Source organism: Vipera ursinii (assembly GCF_947247035.1).
Source record: "Vipera ursinii genome assembly, chromosome: 15".
In the NCBI taxonomy this organism is placed as follows: domain Eukaryota; kingdom Metazoa; phylum Chordata; class Lepidosauria; order Squamata; family Viperidae; genus Vipera; species Vipera ursinii.
The window spans coordinates 4,208,989-4,232,391 of record NC_139528.1 but is presented as its reverse complement, the minus strand read 5'-3'; the positions used below and the strand labels follow the sequence as shown (position 1 = coordinate 4,232,391).

Sequence of the window (23,403 nt, the reverse complement as noted above, 5' to 3'; positions counted from 1 at the left end):
TGGGTAATAAAACATCTGCAAGAAAATCTCCAAGCCCAGGGAACACCAAGGACTCCACAATAAACAGAACTATTCAAGTTAAGCAGCCAAATTTCAAATGCAAAAGTTTGTGCAGCCAAAACCCACAGAAGAGTTGATCATAAAAGAGTTTTTGACCAGCTCGGGGTGACGGATGCAAACACAGGCCTTGTTTTCCATCCTAAGATGACTTAGGCATCCCTCGCATCGATAGTCGGACGGTGACAGATTTTGCCCCTAAGAGATTTTGGGGCATAAATTCCCAGGCCTCCAAAGACAATGCTTCTGTTTGGCAAGCAGAATTGCCCTCAGACAGGCTTAAATTTATGCAGTGCCCAAATGAGCAAAAGATGCTTAATTGGCATGGGTCCTTCTGGGGCTAGAATCTGGCTTGTTCGTTGGGGAAAGACCCAATCTGTCTGAGCCACAGTGCTTTGCTTCAAATTCTAATGTGGTTGTTTTGCTTATCCATTTCAAACGGAAAAAGCTGACAAGCTCTAGGAGCGGTGTGTGTGTGTGTGTGTGTGTGTGTGTGAAGAGAGGCTACAAAGAAGCAAGGGAGGAAGAAAAAGCTATTAAGTGGCATTAACTGTATCTAATTACACCTTTTCCATGTCTTCACTGGGCAGTTATGAACCCCTTAGAAGGGAAGGGATAGGAAGGGACAGGAAACTAGGCCAAAACAAACCACAAGATGAAAATGTTTTGATTGTTTCTCTCTCTCTCTCTCTCTCTCTCTCTCTCTCTCTCTCTCTCTCTCTCTCTCTCTCTCTCTCTCTCTCTCTCTCTCTCTCTCTATCTTTTCATTCCATCTCTCTCTCTCTCTCTCTCTCTCTCTCTCTTTTCATTCCATCTCTCTCTCTCTCTCTCTCTCTCTCTCTATCTATCTATCTATCTTTTCATTCCATCTCTCTCTCTCTCTCTATCTTTTCATTCCATCTCTCTTTCTCTCTCTCTCTCTCTCTATCTATCTATCTATCTTTTCATTCCATCTCTCTCTCTCTATCTATCTATCTTTTCATTCCATTCTCTCTCTCTCTCTCTCTATCTTTTCATTCCATCTCTCTCTCTCTCTCTCTCTCTCTCTATCTATCTATCTATCTTTTCATTCCATCTCTCTCTCTCTCTATCTTTTCATTCCATATCTCTCTCTCTCTCTCTCTATCTATCTATCTTTTCATTCCATCTCTCTCTCTCTCTCTATCTCTCTCTCTCTATCTATCTATCTATCTATCTTTTCATTCCATATCTCTCTCTCTATCTATCTATCTTTTCATTCCATTCTCTCTCTCTCTCTCTCTCTCTATCTATCTATCTATCTTTTCATTCCATCTCTCTATCTCTCTCTCTCTCTATCTATCTCTCTATCTATCTATCTATCTATCTATCTATCTATCTATCTATCTATCTATCTATCTTTTCATTCCATCTCTCTCTCTCTCTCTCTCTCTCTCTCTCTCTCTCTCTCTCTCTCTCTCTCTCTCTCTATCTTTTCATTCCATCTCTCTCTCTCTCTCTCTCTCTCCTCTTTCTGGAAACAAGAATTCTTCACCTGCCTCCCCCTTTTCTCTTCCGCCCCATCACCGCCCCACCCCCAGATTGATAACCTTACTAAATATTTGCTGGTGGCGAAGTGAGCTGATTTCGTGGCCCCCACCCTCACCCCGGGACCGTCTGGCCAGCCTGCTAAAGCTTGTTCAATTATTTGCTGTCTTCTGCTCACTGAACAGAGGCTATGTTAGGAATGCAAAGAAAGAGAAAAGTCCCCCCCCCCCACACACACACACACAAAAATTGCTCACTCTTTAGCATTTCATTGTAAGGCCAAAAAGAAAAGAAAAGAAAAAAGAAAAAAGCAGCATAGTTACAGGAGGGATAAAGATGGAAATGGGGTGAGGAGAAAGAGAGATACAGTCTCTTTTTACTGGGTGATAAATAGAGCTGTCATTGGTCTGGGTGATTATCACGTCTAAGCTGGGTCTTCTCGTGACCTTTCCACAAAGCAGAGGAGAAGATGTCCAAGCTCCTCAATATCAAGAGCGGAAGACCTTCTCTAGCAATCAGGACATCGGTGTCAGGAATCTGACCTTGCCTGGAGCTCAAGGAAAATCACCTCCAAATCATTTGAGGGTCCTCATCGCCGTGGCTGATGCAACTACAAAACATACAGCAGTCTTCCAATGTCTCAGGGGCTGCCCCCAAAGAAGAGGGAGTCAAGCTATTCTCCAAAGCGCCCAAAGGCAGGACAAGAAGCAACGGATGGAAACTCGTCAAGGAGAGAAGCAACCTGGAACTAAGGAGAAGTTTCCTGACAGTGGGGACAATTAACCAGTGGAACTGCCTGCCTCCAGAAGTTGTGGGTGCTCCAACACTGGAAGTCTTTAAGAAGAGATTGGACAACCTGAGCAGGGGGTTGGACTAGAAGACCTCCAAGGTCCCTTCCAACTCTGTTATTCTATTGTATTCTAACCGTTTGTGGAACGGCTCGCCTCCAAAAGTCGTGGGAGCTCCAACACTGGAGGGTTTGTAAGAAGAGACCGGACAACCATTTGTCTGAAGTGGTCTAGGGTCTCCTGCTGAAGCCAGAGGTTGGACTAGATGACCTCCAAGGTCCCTTCCAACTCTGTTGTTCTGGGCCCCGTTCCAGTACTCTGGCTTGATGCAGTGCAACGTGAAGGCAGGCAGAAAACCCAGTTTGCAAGTGCCAATACGCACACAAACCACAATGACAGACAGGAGAAAAAGATGCTGCTTAAGACGCAATAGAGTCCATGACAGTCCAGGGGGCAAAGAGATTAGTCAGCTGGTCAGCATTAAAGATTCAGGAGACAGAGGAAGAAGCGATGACACCGGAATACCAATCGGAGTCTGGTAAAAGTTCATACGACTTGCCTCCAGAAGTTGTGGGTGCTCCAACACTGGAAGTTTTTAAGAAGAGATTGGACAACCATTTGTCTCTAAATCGTCTAGGCTTTGCTGCCCGAGCAGGGGGTTGGACTAGATGACCTCCAAGGTCCCATCCAACTCTGTTATTCCATTCCATACCTCAAAGACTCTGGCAGACGTTTCTAAATAGTCCAGATCCAGATGTGGTTCAGCTACAGATGTTCACGACTTTGCTTTTTTGAGGAGGGAAAGCACGCCTCTGCTCCATACGCAGATAGTCCTTACAACAGTTCATTTCGTGACCGTTCGAAGTTACAACGGCACTGCACTGGGGGAAAAAATTGCAACGTGACCGTTTTTCACACTTACAACCATCGCAGCCTCCCCAGGATCACAGGCTCAAAATTCAGACGCTAGGCAACTGACTCGTATTTATGACGGTTGCAGCGTCCCGGGATCGTGTGATCCCCTTTTGCGACCTTCTGACAAGCAAAGTCAAGGGGGACGCCAGTTTGCCTTAACACTTAACCGTTAACAGCTGCAGTGGTTCACTTAACTGGCCAGAAAGGTTGTAAAATGAGGCAAAACTCCCTTAACGAATGTCTCGCTTAGCAACCGAAATTTTGGGCTCGGTTGTGGTCATAAGTTGAGGACTACCCGTAGAGAGGTCCATGATAATGTAGCTGGCTTCCATCATCCCATTAGACTAGAGAGAACCACCTTAGGAATAATGGCTTTCTCTGATGGAAAGAAAGGCAGTGCTGAGTCCTGGATGCTGACATTAGCAAAGCCAGATGTTTAATGGCCGAGAAAAATCAATGCACAAAATTTCGGTCACCAACCCACCATTCGTTTCAAACAAGTTGTTCACAGGAAACTTTCCTTAAACCTAAGAGGAGCAGAATTGGAAGGAGGAGAAGATGACCTCCTTTTATACGATTATTATTTTTTTGAGGGGGGATACTTTTAATAATCGTGCAGGGCCTTACAGGAACCCCTGGATAACTTGTCCAATTTCGCTAGCTTGCCACAGAGCTTATGCACCCTTGAAACGGGAAAGTCATCTATTTCCAAAAAAAAAAAAAAACCATTAAGGGGAATAAATGAGGTGGAAACGGCAGGGTTTTTAGCTTGCTAGGTTGATCAGAGGGTCTCCCTCACCTTGCAAATGCACTACAAGAAACTTAATTAAGGTATCTTCATGTACCAAGACAGATAAAGGGCTCTCAATTCCCTCTATCCCACCTCTGAATAGAAAGGTTTCCTCCTCTCCAGTGGTTTGTTTCTGAAAATTACAGCACTGGCAAGGAAATGTGACTTTATAAGGCAAAAATTATGGATTCTTCCAGCAGGAAGAAAGATCTGAAGCAGGCTGTTGTGTGGGTGCCAAATGTCAGCAAAAATGGCTCTTAACGATTTTGATGGCCTTTCCAAACCATGCTATTGCAGAAATCCTTTGGGTGTGTTAGCTGATCGGCGTCCGTCTGTGTGATTCAGTCTCTATCTTTTCCAGCTTGTAGATTTAACCCCAAAGAAAAACAAAATAAATTTAATTTGTGAGCTAAATAGATGCTCGGTAGCGTAATGAAGACGAGAAAGAGAGAGAGAATCGATTGAACTAGATAAAGGCTAAGAAATTAGCCACGTCTCTCTGCTGCCATCTGGAGGCCATTCTGGATATAGCTGAAACACCCACAAATTTACTTTTCAGGAGGCAGGGATCAACATCAACAAAAAAAAAAATCCCACAGATTTTACGAAAATGCACTTGCAAATATGATTTGGGTTAGGGTTCACACAACTTGTTTAAGGTGGTTACTGAATGAGTGTTTGGTGGACAATAAAGGGAATCATACATTAACAAGAAGGCTGGCTTGAAATAACACTCTAAGCCACAAAAATAGTAATGCAGGTTGCAAAGAAATTGGGGGAAAGGAATGCACAAACCATTAAGACAGGAGAAATGACAACTTAGTCCTGGAAAAGGAAAAAGCATAAGAGGAAAAAAAAAACCTCCAAATAACCACGTCTTGATTCTGTTTGGCATTAGAGGGAGCAGAGAGAAACTGCGGTAAATTTTGAGCAGTTTACTATAATAAAGTTACGTTCTGGGAATCCTGGACTGACCTGTCTCAAAGTTTGATGCGTATCGTATAAATGCAATAGGTGTGTGTATCCGTGCAGATGTAGAAGTGTGTATTTGGAGACTTTGGGGTTCCAGTGGAATCTGAAAATATCTCTATGTTTTAATTAAGCATTAAGCCATTGGTCAAAAGGAGTGACCTATTTAGGTAAAAAAAAATAATGCCAGTCCGATCCCAGTCATCCCAGTTACAACCTGCTACTCAACTTCTGTTCTCATCATCCTTTACTGCTGACCATTCTGCTTGTGGCCGATGGGAATTGGAGTCCAACATAAGGCATCAGATTCCCATGATAGTCATAATGGCATACTCAAAAGTTTTTCACATTAAAACCAGCAGTTAGAATACAAGCCAATGATGCAATTGAAAATCTGGGTGGTTAAACTCTCCGTTCCATCTTCAACAGTTTATTTAATTTGTATGTCCCATATAAATGTCTATAATGGCTTATCAACCTCTTTAAAACATCTCAAAGATATGACTCCTTGCAATATAGACTAGCCTAGAAATAAGGTTTATTTCTACAGCATTTATTAAATAAAATGAATTTAATTTGGGGGGGGATTCAAGAAGAGATTGAACAACCATTTGTCTGGAATGATATCAGGTCTCCTGCTTGAGCAGCGGGCAGGACTAGAAGACCTCCAAGGTCCCTTCCACCTCTTATTATTTTATGTTCTATACTTCCCTTTCAGCTCACAGGAATGTTCAAACACTTACTTACAGTATATCGTGACATTTACTCCGAGGAGTTAGGTCAGCTGCTCCAGGAGAATCTCCAAAGTCCAGAAATTATATCAAGGAGCATCCAGAAGGATGACCCAATTTGCAGCAGTGACTCTGAGGACCAATGGTTAGAGTCAGGGGCATTGGGTAATTGCAGTTCTTGGTGACTTCTTTTCTGACTATAACATTACAAAATTACAAGTTTTGTGCTGAAGCTGTTCTTCCTTTTCCTCCCTGCTGTTTCCTTGCTGTCAAGATATTTAATAATTTTGCAATGCAGTGGCGGGGGATTTTTGCAACAAAGCTTCATTTTTCACATCGCATATTCCAAAAAAAAAAAAAACCTCCCCAAATTAACAAGCTGATAAGGAAGCTGCACAAATGCAGGTGCCAACTCAGCGGAGGGAAGCGCAGTTTTTGTCTCATACAATGCGCCCACCTTCCTCCCAATGCTGGATTGTCAATCTCTAACCCATCCTCACCCTCACCATCTAAAATGTCTGAACAGGAGAAAAGCAGGCAAACAGTAATCATACAGTAATAAGAATAGTATTCAAGCTTGATTAAAGAGAAACGCGCGTGCCAAAGCACACAGGTGAGGCAGAAAGGTGTTGAAAGGAGCTATATTGGGACCGGCGAGCAACAAGACGATGCATTCATTTTCGTTTCACGAGAAAGAAAAGCAAAATCTCGGCTAGAATTGAAAATCATTGGGACTGAATTAAGCCCGGAATAAGGAAGAATGGAGAAGACTTAGCTATTTTTATTTTTTTTTAAAAAAAGAAGAAGATAAAATTTTTTAGTTCGTCACAAACATGCAACTCTCTCTTTTTTCCCCCCATTTTTGTACATCTCTCCCAGCTGGCAGCTGCATTTACATGTGAAAATCAAGGTTGAGTGAGGAACAGTTTATATTTGCTCAAGGTAAAAAAAAAAAAAGGCACAGCCTCCATTCACGCAACATGGATAACCAGACTGGCTCAGGACCTAACAACTGCATCAATCAATCAGAATAGAACTGGAAGGGACCTTGGAGGTTGTCTAGTCCAACCCCCTGGAGATCTTCTAGTCCAACCCCTATACCATTTCAAACAGGTAGCTATCCAGTCTTTTCTTAATAGCCTCCAGTGTTGGAGCACCCACAACTCCTGGTGGCAAGCTGTTCCACTGGTTAATTGTCCTCACTGTCAGGAAGTTTCTCCTTAGTTCCAGGTTGCTTCTCTCCTTGACTAGTTTCCATCCATCGTTTCTTGTCCTGCCTTCTGGTGCTTTGGAAAATAAGTTGACTCCCTCTTCTTTGGGGCAGCCCCTCAAATACTGGAAGACTGCTATCATGTCCCCCCCTAGTCCTTCTTTTCTTTAGACTGGCCATAACTAATTCCTGCAACCCTTCTTCACAGGTTTTAGTCTCTGGGCGCTTAATCATCTTAGTTGCTCTTCTCTGCACTTTTTCCAAAGTCTCAACACCTTTCTTGTGATCACCAAAACTGGGTGCAGTTTTCCAGGTGTGGCCTTACTAAGGATTTATAATGCGGCACACAGTTGCTCAGTGGGTTAGGATATTAACTGATGATATTTTATTTTTCTTATGGTTTGGCGGGTCGAATCCCGAGTGCCGCGTAACAGAGTGAGCGCCTGTTATGCGTCCCAGCTTCTGCCAACCTAGCAGTTCGAAAGCACGTAAAAACGCAAGTAGAAAAATAGGGACCACTCCGGTGGGAAGGTAACCGCGTTCCGTGCGCCTTTGGCGTCTAGTCATGCCGGCCACATGACCACGCAGACGTCCTCGGACAAGGCTCTTCGGCTTTGAAACGGAGATGAGCACTGGCCCCTAGAGTTGGAAACGATTAGCACGCGTGTGCGGGGGAACCTTTACCTTTTATAGTACTCATGCTTTAATGGCATCATTTATGCCATTAAAAAGTTGGGGTGGTTTTAACACAGCTTCTTTGGGGAGGGTGGGTATACGTGGGCCTTACCCCTCAAGTAAGATTATTCCAGGCCTTGTGTCAACTTAACCAAGTTAAGTATCTATACAAAACACGTGTGGATCAGATGCTTGGGCTTGGCCACGCGTGTTGTTCTATGCTTTGCGCATTTGCATCTCCTGATTTTGATGAAATTGGGGTATGTCCTCATTGTCCACTTTCTGCCTGCCAGGTCTGGCATTTTTGGAAGCTCCTGAGTCTTTAATTATCCACTTCATTGCAACTCATCAAGGAAGCCATCATCTCAGCTTGGTTCATTTCCCTTAAAGAGAGCGATTCCTTCTTTGTTCTCTCCTTCCTTTTCTTCCCTCTTGAATTTTAAAACCACCTCCGTCCTCCCTCTACTCTGCATCCCGCTTTCCCCCTTTTACAAAGCCTTGCATGCAAAAACGGATGGGTTCTGCAGGTAGTCCTCAAATTATAACAATCCGTTTAGTGACCATTTGAAGTTACAACAGCACTGGGGGAAAAAAATGACTTATGATTGTTTCTTAATACTTAACGACTAACTGTAAATAAATGGTGTCTGCCTTTCAGCATAAAAATGCCCTGCAGTGTTGGAAATTCTATTCATTCTTTGCAACCGTTTCTTGGCTGGTTGGCAAAGATAGCGTGAAATTGTTCCTTTAATCAGCAGAATAGTTCCTTTGAACATTTAAAGCAGTAAAAACTATGCAGAGAAAATGAACACGGTATGGAGTGTTGTTTTTTTTAAAAAAATAAAACAACATTATTGGTAGCGTTGTTGATCGGGCTGATATTCTGCGACTGTAATGCGAAAAGAACATCGCTTTGGAAATAGCAAGGTCTTTTGTGTGGAGTAATGAATTTAAGGAGCAGAATCTTCCAGTTCATTAGGACTTCTGAAAACTAATTCCGATATTCCTAAATGGTCAGTCGATGAACAGCCAGCGATGGCTTTTCTCCAGTTACTCAAGCTGACCCTGGACAGAAGGGAATACCCAAGAGTTCTTGCCCCTGTTGAAGATTTTGGTGTTTCTACGATTGTCAGCTTTCCTTCAGACTCCAGTTGCAATTTCTCACTCTTTTGTTTGGCCCCGTCCTTTTTAGGTTGCCACTCCTGGCTCAATTAGGAAAGCAGTCCATGCCTCCACAGCAATGAAATCCTAAGCAAAGCCAGTTAAAAGGATCGTGGCTGATAGGATAAGGGCAGTTTCCAGAATGAGAAGGATCTTTTTGCTTCTGATAGATGTCAAGACTCTAGAAAGGGTACAGAGAAGAGCAACAAGGGTGATCAGGGGACTGGAGGCTAAAACATATAGGGAATGGTTGCTGGAATTGGGTATGTCTAGTTTAACGAAGAGAAGAGTGAGGGGTGACATGATAGCAGTCTTCCAATCTCTCAGGGGCTGCCCCTAAGAAGAGGGAGTCAAGCTATTCTCCAAAGCACCTGAAAGCAGGACAAGAAGCAACGGATGGAAACTAGTCAAGGAGAGAAGCAACCTGGAACTAAGGAGAAATTTCCTGACAGTCAGAACAATTAACCAGTGGAATAACCCGCCTCCAGAAGCGGTGAATGCTCCAACACTGGAAGTTTTTAAGAAGAGACTGGACAGCCATTTGTCTGAAATGGTATAGGGTTTCCTGCCTGAGCAGGGGGTTGGACTAGATGACCTCCAAGGTCCCTTCCAACTTGTTGTTGTTGTTGTTGTTGTTGTTGTTATTATTATTATTATTATTATTATTATTATTATTATTATTATTATTATTATTATATCAAGCAGCCATACTGACCTATTTTGCCACAAAGCCATCTGGTGTGCCAGTTGCACACTTTCCTAGATTGGGGCGTCCTCCAGACAGTCACTCGTGCCCTGATCAACTAAGACTTGACTACTGCAGCACATTCTACGTGGGACCACCCTCTAGAAGCTTTAATTGGTTCAGAAGATGGTGTCTCCAGTAATAATGGACATGCCTCAATAGACCTATGTAACACAGCTCTACTTTGCAAATGCCTACAGAGATTCTCAGTCGTCCGGGTCCTGGTTGACCCAAAGGTGTTTTTCGAGAGGCAACTGGACTTTCTTGTTTTTCTTTGAAGACCTTTCGCTACTCCTCCAAGGAGCTTCTTCAGCTCTGACTGGATGGTGGGGAATGGAAGGATTTACACGCCTTGCAGACAGCTGGTCATTTGCATCCTTTTCGAGAGTCGTTGAGGCCACTTGGAGGTTGACCTGTGTCCTCAGGGTCACCTGAGTGGTGCAAATGGGTGGGGAGCCTTCTTGGAACTAAATAAAGGACTGTGTTGTAGGCTGGAGATAGAGGATGTCATATCCCCACGCCCACCCAACCACCCACCCACCCCATTGAGAGAGGGCTGTTCAGTTTTGACCTAGATGGCTTCTTCGACCCCTCGTTCAAACCAGCGGTCCTCTCTGTCCAAAACGCGGGCTTTGCTGTCTTCGAAAGAAAGGCCACCCTTGTTCCAAGCGAAGCTGCCTTTTGCAATTATCTGACAGTGAGCTTGTCATGTCATTATTATTATTATTATTATTTGGGCATAATCACCATATAAACTGCTTACCACCCTTCTAATTTCCACCTTGGTAGGGAATTTAAAGGGATACTCAGTTATCTAAATTACTGGGCTGTAGAAATAAACGAAGGGGAGTCAGAAATAGAGGTCAGACACCCCACTGGAGGCCCCGGAGCTTTGAAATCTGCCCATGGGTGCTAATCCTGCTCAAAGGTCTTTGCCTGAAATCAGAGAGAGCCACTGTGAATTAAAGCAGCCCACGCCCGGAGGTTTGTTGTCAGACAGAGAGAGAGAGAGAAAAACACACACACACACACATTTTTTTAAAGAGGAAGAAGGGAACTCTTGAAAATCAGCCGTTCTATTTTATCATTCCTGGACAGAAAGCTTACACTTCACCACAGAAGCTGCCCTTTCGGTAGAAGCTTTTAATTGGAGTGTAGCCATGCCTTTGCAGAGATAAGAGGTCCAAAAACACCACACCTGTTCCCATGGTAACTGCTCCATAGTGATGCTTTGTGGACCGGCAGGCCTGCAAAGCTCCATCCAAGGCTTTCAGGGTGAAAATGTTAAGAAAGGATTGAAGTGGGGCGGGGAGGATTGGGGAGTAGTGGAAGGTGGCGAAATTCCAAAATACGATCCACTAGGATAAAACTGAAGCCCACAAAACATAATAAGGGAAAGAGAGAAAGACAGAAGAAAAGGAGGGCAGCAAAGATGATGATGATGATGATGATGATGATAATGATAATGATGATAATAATAATAATAATAATAATAATAATAATAATAATAATAATAATAATAAGAAGAAGAAGAAGAAGAAGAAGAAGAAGAAGAAGAAGAAGAAGAAGAAGAAGAAGAAGAAGAAGAAGAAGAAGTTGGAAGGGACCTTGGAGGTCATCTAGTCCAACCCCCTGCTCAGGCAGGAAACCCTATACCATTTCAGGCAAATGGCTGTCCAGTCTCTTCTTAAAGACTTCCAGTGTTGGAGCATTCACAGCTTCTGGAGGCAGGTTGTTCCACTGGTTAATTGTTTTCACTGTCAGGAAATTTCTCCTTAGTTCCAGGTTGCTTCTCTCCTTGACTAGTTTCCATCTGTTGCTTCTTGTCCTGCCTTCAGGAGCTTTGGAGAATAGCTTGACTCCCTCTTCTTTGGGGCAGCCCCTGAGATATTGGAACACTGCTGTCATGTCCCCCCTGGTCCTTCTCTTCATTAAACTAGACATACCCAATTCCAGCAACCGTTCCTTGTATGTTTTAGCCTCCAGTCCCCTAATCATCTTTCTTGCTCTTCTCTGCACTCTTTCTAGAGTCTCAACATCTTTTTTACATCGTGGTGACCAAAACTGGATGCAGGATTCCAAGTGTGGCCTTACCAAGGCCTTGTAAAGTGGTATTAACATTTCACGTGATCTTGATTCTATCCCTCTGTTAATGCAGCCTAGCACTGTGTTGGCTTTTTGGGCAGCTGCAGCACACGGCTGGCTCATATTGAAGTGATTGTCCACTAGGACTCCGAGATCCCTCTCACAGTTACTACTATTGAGCAAGGTACCTCATATACCCCTGCATTTGGTTTTTCATGCCCAAATGTAGATTTAGATTTAGATTTTATTAGATTTATATACCGCCCTTTTCCCGTAGGACTCAGGGAGGTTTACAAGGTGTTTAAAACATCAATACAAAAATTAAAAAATGATTAAAAATGATTAAATTCAGTCCCTGAAGTAGAAATATAAAAACTCTCAGCCTGGGCCGGAAAGCTCAAAGAGCCAGGACTTCAGGTCCCGGCGAAATGAACGAAGGTCGGGGGCAGACCTAAGCTCCACTGGCAGCTGGTTCCAAAGGGCAGGCGCACCCACAGAGAAGGCCCTACCGCTGGGTGTTGTCCGCCGGCAGTCTTTTACCGGCAGCACCCTGAGCAGACCCTCCCTGTGTGAGCGCACGGGATGAAGGGAACTTGATGCCGGCAGCAAGTGTTCCCTCAAATATCCCGGACCCAAGCCATTTAGGGCTTTATAGGTCATCACCAGCACCTTGAATCTCACCCAAAATAATGCTAGAATATGAGAATGAAACCTTGGGGAGAAAAATTGAAGACATTGGATGTGCTCAACCTGGGGAGAACATAACAAAGAAGTTAAACAAGACTCAACTTTTAATGGGTGGCCCATTAAATAGGCTCTATTTAAAAGGCTCTATGTAAAATTCTTAATCAAGTCCATTAAAAACCTAATGGCTACAGTCACATGACATGGGAAGCTTGATCATGGTTAAGCCTGGTTTTGGGGGGGCGGGTTGTGGTTTAACCTTGTTGTATGAATCCCACCTGTTTGTCTTATTTATGTTGTGGTGCAAACCCAGAAAACAGTCCAGCAAAAATGAGTCCAGATCTTTGATAGGATATGGGAAATAGAGAAATGACTGGATAAAAGTCTCCAAAATAATCAATAATGGCACCCCAAATCCACTTGTACTATTATAGAGGTTTTTTTCATTATTATTATTATTATTATTATTATTATTATTATTATTATTATTATTATTGTTGTTGTTGTTGTTGTTGTTGTTGTTGTTGTTGTTGTTATTATTATTATTATTATTATTATTATTATTATTATTATTTTCTTGTACCAACTTGAAGAATCAAACAGGAAATTTCTGTTTCCCATTATTTGCACGTGGGACAACAATAGATGTTTTCTTTGCAATTGAGACCCAGCTCAATTCCATTGTGTGTCGGTGAAGCATTGATGAATCTCCTGATAGAGAAGTGGAAAAACTGTGTCATTCACTTCATATATTCAGGTCCAACATAAGCACGCTTATTTACATTGATTGTCTTCTGAGCACTAAACCCTGACCCTTTCCAGAATATGTATGAACTGTGCTTTTAAGGGTCGGAGGTTCCATCAATCAGAATGATCTTTTAGACTTTCTTTAGGAAAAAAAAAACTGGAGGAGAGCATTTATACCCTTCCAGGTATTGACACGGCAATAAATTGTGGGTTTTTGCCAAAAATTAGAAAGAATATAAACCATAGTGGTTGGTTTCACAAAGCATTTGAAACCAGAATAAAGAAGTCTCATGTTTTAACATGCTGCTGGAACCTGGTTCGTTTCCAAAATAAAGTTGTTTTCTTCTGCAGAGTCCGAACTTCTTTGATTAACATCTCTCACGTTGCCAAAGCCTTAAATCCGCGGCCAATCTAATTGAATGACATATTAGTCCTGTACATGGTTTCTGTTAGTGTCTGGATGAACCATGGTGGGTTTTAAGCATTGTTGTTGTTGTTGTTAGCTGCGAAGTCGTGTCCAACCCATCGCGACCCCATGGACAATGTTCCTCCAGGCCTTCCTGTCCTCTACCATCTTCTGGAGTCCCTTTAAGCTCACGCCTCCTGCTTCAGTGACTCCCTCCAGCCACCTCCTCCTCTGTCGTCCCCTTCTTCTCTTGCCCTCCATCTTTCCCAAAAGATATATATCTAGATATCTAGATATGTACAGAGATAGACATGTAGATAGATAGAAACAGAGACAAAGATATAGATAGATACAGAGATATGATAGATATTTTTTGTTGTTAGCTGCGAAGTCGTGTCCAACCCATCGCGACCCCATGGACCACGTTCCTCCAGGCCTTCCTGTCCTCTACCATCTTCTGGAGTCCATTTAAGCTCACGCCTCCCGCTTCAGGGACTCCATCCAGCCACCTCCTTCTCTGTCGTCCCCTTCTTCTCTTGCCCTCCATCTTTCCCAAAAGATAGATATATAGATATCTAGATATGTACAGAGATAGATTATGTAGATAGATAGAAACAGAGACAAAGATATAGATAGATATAGAGATATGATAGATATTTTTTGTTGTTAGTTGCAAAGTCGTGTCCAACCCATCGCGACCCCATGGACCACGTTCCTCCAGGCCTTCCTGTCCTCCACCATCTTCTGGAGTCCCTTTAAGCTCACGCCTCCCACTTCAGGGACTCCATCCAGACACCTCATTCTCTGTCGTCCCATTCTTCTTCTCTTGCCCTCCATCTTTCCCAGCATTAGGCTCTGTTTTTTTCTTAACGAAAGCTATAAAGTGCTCGGCAAAAATCCCACTGAAGTGGAATTAATGCTGTCAAGTTCAAAGCTGGACATTGGACGCTGTCCGCGGTGCTAGCCATGGAGAAGCAGAACTGAAACCTGTCAAATTGAGCAGAGATTTGATTCCTGGCTCCAGGTTTTTGCTGTCTCTTCCTCTCCGTGGCAGAGATGAAGAATACCCAATGAATTATATATAGAATTTTCCTCCTACATGCACTGCCTTTCTTCCCCGTTAAAGCAAAGGATGGGGGGATATGGAAAGAAATCCATTCAATGAATTGAGGAAACAGGAACTCCGGCTCCAGATTTTCCCTCCTACCTCCCAACAATGCTACACAGAAATAGCAGGATGCTGAAATTGCTCAGCAATGATGCGGAAGGTATGTGCTTTTTCAGTTCTGGTCCTGATGCTGAGTTTGCGGTGAGGTCTCTGTGGCGCAATGGACGAGCGCGCTGGACTTCTAATCCAGAGGTTCCGGGTTCGAGTCCCGGCAGAGATGGTCTCCAGGACAGGTGTCTTAATTTTTCTCTCATCTCAGAATAGGGGGGGTGCTGATTGCTTCTATTTAATTCTGTGCGATTTGGAAGAAGAAAAAATGAATAGCAGAGACTCAAATCCCCTGAGTCAGGCAGTTTTCGTTCGTTCAGACATTTATAGCCAGATTTACGTGGCACAAAGGCTCCTTCCTTGGAATTCCTTTCTGATATTGCTATGGAGGCATTTATTGTTTTAAGGTTATTGTTATTATTATTGCTTCCTAGCAGTGCAGTGGAGATTTATGTATTTGCCTGTTTCCACTGCCTGTTTTTCCTCTCATTTGACACTCTCCTTAAAGAGTGATTTCTTAAAATATTTTAAATGGTATCCTATTTTGTGATATATTTTTTTCTGATTCTGATATACTGTGGAGCTTTAGTTTATCTTCCCTGTTCAAGGAAAATCATGTCATAAAAGGATCTCTGTTTAAATTAGAATGTAGGGCTTGCTCACCCTTTTTTTTTTTCTTTGTTGTGTTCCCACCCTCTGGCTCCATTGAAAGGTTAGAGGTGGAAGAAATTCCCGTAAAATATTCTGAAGAGCTTATTGGGTTCAGAGGTCAGCGACCTTCTCAGGTCCTGAATGCCTCACCTCCTCCCGAAAACCTTGACAATCTGCCAAGTTTACCAAATCTCACGAAATTTCTGCCATCTCTCATGCCAGGAAATAGAAATGTTATGAATTGTTTTGCCTTTTTTTCTGAATTGTTTAACCCAGAGGGAGCTGCAAAGGCATGCTTTAGATGTTGATCAGTGCTTCCAAGAATTTGAGTCCTCTCCCCTAGGTATGCTTTTTTTCATTTTAAAAGGAAGACACACACACACACACACACACATATTCTCAACCTGGTGTTCTCAAGTTCCTGTGAGAATTATGCTTTACATCCACACTTTCATGACAAGGAACCCAAGCAAGAGCGGAGAGTCCTAGTAAATTCCCTGCCCGGGTTCATAAATCTCAAAATCCAGTGGGGGATATATTGAGTCTACACGCCGGCCGGTTTTCAGGAATAACACCTACAATTTGCAGTCGCAGCACAATGTCGAAGCACATTGTTGACAAAGGTTCCATAAGGCTGCTTTGGGGCATCACATTAAAGCTGGAAAAGAAGCATTGAGCTCTTCCAAAAAAAAGGTGTTATACTAGCATTGATCTCCATGTCTAATGAATTATTCCTGGGACTCCCCAACACCCAACTCTTTTGTACGGCCCGAGTTGGCATAAGAAAGTTACGGTTTCTGCTTATTTAGATATTTTTTTTTGTCTGATGGTCAACTCCATTGTTACTACTTTTTAAATAAATCTTGTTTTCTCTTTCTCTCGGCTTAAGAAGAAGGATAATAATAGTAATAAAGGTAAAGGTTCCCCCGCGCACGCGTGCTAGTCGTTTCCGACTCTAAGGGCCGGTGCTCATCTCCGTTTCAAAGCCGAAGAGCCAGCGCTTGTCCGAGGACGTCTCCGTGGTCATGTGGCCAGCATGACTGGATGCCAAAGGTGCATGGAACGCTGTTACCTTCCCACCGGAGTGGTCCCTATTTTTCCACTTGCGTTTTTATGTGCTTTCGAACTGCTAGGTTGGCAGAAGCTGGGACGAGTAACAGGCGCTCACTCTGCTACGCGGCACTCGGGATTCGACCCACCAAACTGCCGACCTTCTGATCGACAAGCTCAGCGTCCTAATAAGGGAAGCTAAAATCTGGAGAATAAGAAAAGAAACCTAAAGCTTCCATGTCTCCCCAAATATATTTAGTTGGCCACCATGGAAAGGAATATGCTGGCCAAAATGGTCTATCTAGCTGGGTTTTCAGGAGGAAGGCAAAGGTTTAATAAACTATTAACATTTGACTGGCTGTATCTCTGTTTCTCTGCCTAGCTGTTGGGTTGGTGATGGTGATCTTGTTTTGTTTATTTTTTCCCCTAACAATTTATTTCTTTTTTTTTAATCCCTACTAAGCTGCCCAATGGATCCTTCAGGATGAAGCAGTGTTGCGTAAAGATGTTACAGGAAAGGAGAAAAATTTCCTGCCTGTGGGAACGGATTTATAACAGAATAACAGAGTTGGAAGGGACCTTGGAGGCCTTCTCCTCTAACCCCTCAGACCCTAGACCAGGGGTAGGCAACCTCGGCTCTTTTATGACTCATGGACTTCAACTCCCAGAATTCCTGAGCCAGCATGGGGGAACTATGGCCCCTTCATGACTGGTGGACTTCAACTCCCAGAATTCCTGAGCCAGCATGGGGGAACTATGGCCCCTTCATGACTCGTGGACTTCAACTCCCAGAATTCCTGAGCCAGCATGGGGGAACTATGGCCCCTTCATGACTCGTGGACTTCAACTCCCAGAATTCCTGAGCCAGCATGGGGGAACTATGGCCCCTTCATGACTCGTGGACTTCAACTCCCAGAATTCCTGAGCCAGCATGGGGGAACTGTGGCCCCTTCATGACTCCTGGACTTCAACTCCCAGAATTCCTGAGCCAGCCATGCTGAGGGAAAAGGGAGAGGTTTCCAAGGTGAGCAATGCTAGCTCAGGAATCCTGGGAGTTGAAGTCCATGAGTCATAAAAGAGCTGAGGTTGCCTACCCCTGACCTAGACCATTTCAGACAAATGGTTGTCCAATCACTTCTTTGAAACCTCCAGTATTAGAGCAAAGCCATACGCAAAGCCATTTCGAGGGGATGAAAAAGTGGTAGACCTTGCACCATACATGATCATCAGTCTGTGAGATGTGTTTCATGGCATATAGGAAAGGAGGTCAAAAGAAGGAGAAGCACCATCTTAGGGGTTAGGAGGGTGCGGGCTTCTTCGATGGATTGCTTTGCCAACCATTGGCACTCCTGCCAACGAATTAAATGCCGCACCTGGCAATACATCTCTTCCTTCTGCAAACTTTTCCTAACTCCTGTCTCTGAAAAGTTTTGCTTCTCTTTCTTCTCCATGTTAATTGGGTTGAGTTAATTAGTCCACAGGGGGGATGGAAGGGAGCCAAGTGCTGGGCCTCCTCTTTTAAAACAGAGAGTTGAAGTTGGAGTTCATTTCCCTTGTTTCCTTACAAACCAAACCCCTTTGCACATAAGTCCCAAATGTGGGTGATGCGACTTTGGCTTCCTCTGGAGGAAGAGAGAAGACAGTGAAAACAAACTCATTAAGAGAAGACTTCCCACAGGTGTTTGTTAATGAAGAACGCAACAGAAGCTCTACTGGGAAGAAAGAGGAATTTGGGGGGGGGTGTTTCAGACAAAGAGGTCCTACCAGTCATAGGATTCAAATATGTGAACAACGGGTTCTCTGCCTGGATGCCACTTCCAGGAGTCCATTCTGGGCCAGGGCAACAAAAAAATTAGCTTACCGGTTCTGCCGAACTGGTGCGAACCGGCTGAATCCCACCACTGGTTCCTACTGATTGTAGTTTGATGGTATGATTTCTGCGTTTTTGAAACTAAGGAGTTTTCAACCAACGTATTCACACACAATGCCTTCAATTCTGGTTCTTGAATTTGTCTACTTTGTGGGTTTGTACAACTCACCAAATGGACCAAATTTGCACAATACGTTCAGCTACAACACAAACCATGTTCTCCTCCTCCTCCTCCTCCTCCTCCTCCTCCTCCTTCCCTGACTAGATCAAACTTCAAACTGCCAAAATGAAGCCACCTTCTTGGCTTTGTCATTGGCCAAAATGAAGACATTATTGGTACTTATTTCAGGTAGTGGCCGACATACCAGCAGATGGGCTGGGCTCTGCATCTCTCCACATTCACACAGCCTGTTGTGATCTGCTAAGAGCCTCCATTTGAGCATTTAGGCATTCCAACAAAGCAAGGTTAATGTTAACTGTCCATTGCAGGCTATGCAAATACAATTCCTAAATGTTAGCTGCTTTGATTAATCTTGTTTTATAAACACAGGGTTGGCAGCAACTAGAGTTGGATGGACCTCTAGGTTTTACTTCATTTCATTTCCCATCTTTTCAAGCTCCATCTCAATTCTGCATCTATTTGCAATTCTTTACCAACACCCTGCAAAAAATATCTGTGCTTATTTTCATATCAGCCTCCAAATTTAGTGCGGGATTCCATTCATTTTCTCCTAAGGTAAGTATTTGTCTGTCTAAGATCAAAAATTGCCTTCAGTATATGTGGCGGTAGCAGAGGAGAAGGAGGAGGAGGAGGAGGAGGAGGAGGAAGAGGAAGAGGAGGAGACAAAGAAGAGGAAGGAAGAGGAAGAGACAAGGAGTGAAGGAGAAGGAGATGAAAGAGGAGGAGGAGACAAAGAAGATGAAGGAGGAGGAGGAGACAAGGAGTGAAGGAGAAGATGAAAGAAGAGGAGGAGAAAGAGAAGGAGGAAGAGACAAAGAAGATGAAGGAGGAGGAGGAGACAAGGAGGAGGAGGAGACAAGAAGAAGGGGAAGGGGAAGGGGAAGGGGGGGAAGAAGAAGAAGAAGAAGAAGAAGAAGAAGAAGAAGAAGAAGAAGAAGGAGAAGGAGAAGGAGAAGGAGAAGGAGAAGGAGAAGGAGAAGGAGAAGGAGAAGGAGGAGGAGGAGGAGGAGGAGGAGGAGGAGGAGGAGGAGGAGGAGGAGGAGGAGGAGGAGGAGGAGGAGGAGGAGGAGAAGAAGAAGAAGAAGAAGAAGAAGAAGAAGAAGAAGAAGAAGAAGAAGAAGAAGAAGAAGAAGAAGAAGAAGAAGAAGAAGAAAAAGAGGAAGAGGAAGAGGAAGAAACAAACCAACATCAATTTATCTGTGTTCCAGATAGATACAGAAAGTTCAGTTTGGGCACAGACATATAGAAATGATAGCAGTTTCTCCACCAACTTCAGAAACAATTTAGGTGAAGTGAGGCTCTTTCAACTTTAGCTTCTTGTATACAAGAGCAGACCTGTGGCACATGACATTTAAACATATATACATATGTCTCTATATTTGAATTAAGACCAAATTGAGACCAGAATTATAATATGTCTATTATTTGTTGGTTTCTTCAAGCTGGATGGGGGAAACTACTGAGAAACTTAGTGCTGTGCTGGGGGAAAAACTGTTTTCTTCTAGAAACCCAAAGGACCCAGTCAGGGAAAAAAAAAAAAAACTCAAGCCCCCTTTTTTCCCTCAAGACATAAATGGAAATCTCAGGATAATTTCCAGATTTGATCTACCATAAGAGAAGATACAAATACAGCCTCTAACTGTTCTCCTTGTCCCAATGTTTAAGGCGGTTATAGAAGTATGAAGTTTGGGTGGTGGTAAGTACTCACGCGTTTATTTCTTTTTGCTAATTAACAACTTCCTTTGAAGATTATTAAAGAAAGAACTCGCAGGGGGCAATTCATTTACCAACAGGCCAGAGACCCTTCCGTTCAAGCCTAACTACTTATTTTCACTTTCTTCCTTGCAATTTTTATCTGGAATCAACTTTTCTGGAAAGGGTGCCGTACGACATATTACACAAAATTGGCTTCACCTGTCTGAACACCTTCTCAGCTCTGCTTCTGATAGGTCTGTTTAGGTTGCTCAAAGCTGAAATTGCAAGATAAGTAATAGGGTAGCTGAAGTTCTTCCAACATAGGACAAAAAATAATCCTATAGCTTCTACTCTTCTATGGAAAGATGTGATTTAGCTGCTGAAGGTAAACTATTCTGCAATGAAAGTGCATATTTTTTTGCAATTTTTAAAGCAAGGGAGGTGCAGCAATTACAACTGGGCGTTGCCGAAAATCAACAAGGGGTTTATGGCACCCCCAGCCTTCCAAACATATTTTAGAAGGAAAAAAAAGCTGAATTAAGAATGAACATCAGTGTACAAACATTGCAAGCTCTTCTGTTCCTAAAATTCCTATGTGGAAAATGCTTCCCTTCTCAATGAACATCTTTTATAACCAAAGCTCGAGAGAGAGAGAAAGACAAAGCAAAACTAGATTTTTACAAGTGTAAATTCTGACTATCTTGGCTTTAACACCAATAAATACGAAAAACACTTGTCATTTTTAAAAAAACACATCTTGGAAATAATAGTGCAATGGGGTTCATATATTTCCATCGATTTAGCTAGTTCTTTCTCTCAAACATGTTAGTAAAATCCCTTGGTTTTTCTTTTTTGCTGTACAAAGGTGTAGTAGGATACTTTGAGGTCAGTTAGGTCAGCCGGATTTAGCAATCTTATTCTCTTATGCATATTACTTCGTGGGGTTTTTTTTAAAACTGATGAGCCAATTTTGCCAAGTTTGGAGGGATTATTCTTAAAATGGGGAGCTCAGTGTTGGTTCTAAGCTTCTTCTCTGATTGTGCCAATGGTCAAAAGGCAGCTTAAATGTGGGTTTGCAAGACCTGCATTTTTGCCACTTTTGAAATAATAATAATAATAGTTGGAAGGGACCTTGGAAGTCATCTAGTCCAACCCCCTGCTCAGGCAGGAAACCCTATACCATTTCAGACAAATAGCTGTCCAGTCTCTTCTTCAAAACTTCCAGTGTTGGAGCATTCACCGCTTCTGGAGGCAGGTGGTTCCACTGGTGAATTGTCCTCACTGTCAGGAAGTTTCTCCTTAGTTCTAGGTTGCTTCTCTCCTTGGTTAGTTTCCATCTGATGCTTCTTGTCCTGCCTTCTGGTGCTTTGGAGAATAGCTTGACTCCCTCTTCTTTGGAGCAGCCCCTGAGATATTGGAAGACTGCTATTATGTCCCCCCTCGTCCTTCTCTTCATTAAACTAGACATACCCAATTCCGGCAACCGTTCCTTATATGTTTTGGCCTCCAGTCCCCTGATCATCTTTGTTGCTCTTCTCTGCACTCTTTCCAGAGTCTCAACATCTTTTTTGCATCGTGGTGACCAAAACTGGATGCGGTATTCCAAGTGTGGCCTTACCAATAACTTGTCGAGTTCTGCTTTTGTGGCTGAGTTGTCCCTGTAATCCTGCAGATCCATTGCTACACAGAGGGGGCCATGGGAAACATGGAAGGCCACAACCACACCGAAGTCGTTGAATTCGTCATTGTGGGATTCCCTCATCTTCAGCATCTCCAGATTCTCCTTTTCGTTTTGCTCCTCCTTGTCTACTTCTTCACCATCTTCGGCAATCTGTTGGTTTTCATGATCATCCGCATAGATTGCCATCTCCAAATGCCCATGTACTTCTTCATCAGCATTCTTTCCTTCTTGGAGATCTGGTACACAGCAACCACCATTCCCAAGATGCTGTCTAACCTAGTTAGTGAAAGAAAAAGCATATCCTTCACTGGGTGCCTTCTTCAGACGTACTTTTTCCACTCTCTTGGAGCCACTGAATGCTACTTGCTTACCGCCATGGCCTATGACAGATACCTCGCCATTTGTAAGCCCCTGAGATACCCTTCTGTGATGACAACCAAAATGTGTGCACAGATGGCCGCCAGCTGCTGGATCTGTGGCTTCATGTGCCCCATCACGGAAGTCATCCTGGTCTCCAAGTTACCTTTTTGTGGCCCCAACCAGATCCAGCACATCTTCTGTGACTTCCCACCACTGCTCAGCTTGGCTTGTACGGACACCTCAGTCAACGTCCTGGTTGACTTTGCGGTCAACGCGTTCATCATCCTAGTGACTTTCTTGTTCATCATGGTCTCTTACGTGAAGATCATCCAAACGGTCTTGAAGATCCAGACCGCCGAGAGCCGTGAGAAAGCTTTCTCAACCTGTGCCTCCCATTTGTCAGTAGTTCTCCTTTTTTTTGGAAGCATCATTTTCATGTATGTGAGACTGAAGACGAGCTACTCCTTAGAGTACGACAGAGCATTTGCCGTGATCTACGCTGTCCTGACTCCATTAGTCAATCCTATAATTTACAGCCTTCGAAACAAAGAAATCCTAAGGGCAATAAAGAGGAGAATTCATCTGAAGAGCCTTCTCACACCTTGAACCTCTTGGAACAGGCTTTGGATTTAGCAATCCACAATGAAATATGCAGTGAAATTAAAACTTAAGGCTGGTGATGAGGTGGCCAGCACAAAAGTCAAATTGACTATTCAGAGTTGTAGCCCAAAAGTTGAAATATTTGAATTACAGTGTCTATCATCTCAACTAGCATGACCAGGATTTGAAGAACAACAGGTGGGGAAGAGATTGATGTGTGTATATTTGTACTGCACAGACATATGTATATGCTTGGATATATCTTGGGGTGTATTGTTCCAAAGATGCTTTTTCAAGAGGCAACTGGGCTTTCTTTGCTTTTCCTTCCTCGAAACTGGAGAGGTTTCTTGGATTAAAAGTGAAATGTCTTCAAGGAAAAAGAAAGAAAATCCTTTTGAAAAAGCACTTTGGGGACAACTATGACCTAGATGGTGGAAAATCTCTGTAGACATTGGGGTGTGTTGTGCTGTATTTCTGTTGCTGCAAACATGCTTGACCAATGCTATATTCCTCTTTATAAGATCCAATAGTAAACCTGGAGCAACACATCAATCAGAGATTAACCTCACATAAATACCATTAAGCTATGATGGCTTGCAGTACTCAATAAATCCATTTCAACCAATATTT

General features: G+C 43.2%; 1 protein-coding gene across 1 annotated transcript; it reads left to right on the top strand.

The window, feature by feature from the left end:
- Positions 1 to 21,837: 21,837 nt before the first annotated feature.
- On the top strand, positions 21,838 to 22,779 carry LOC310647039 (olfactory receptor 6N2-like; the record flags this gene model as incomplete). Its single annotated transcript, XM_083373965.1, has 1 exon — positions 21,838 to 22,779. The coding sequence occupies one exon, from the start codon at positions 21,838 to 21,840 to the stop codon at positions 22,777 to 22,779; it is 942 nt and encodes a 313-aa protein (XP_083230091.1).
- Positions 22,780 to 23,403: the final 624 nt, after the last annotated feature.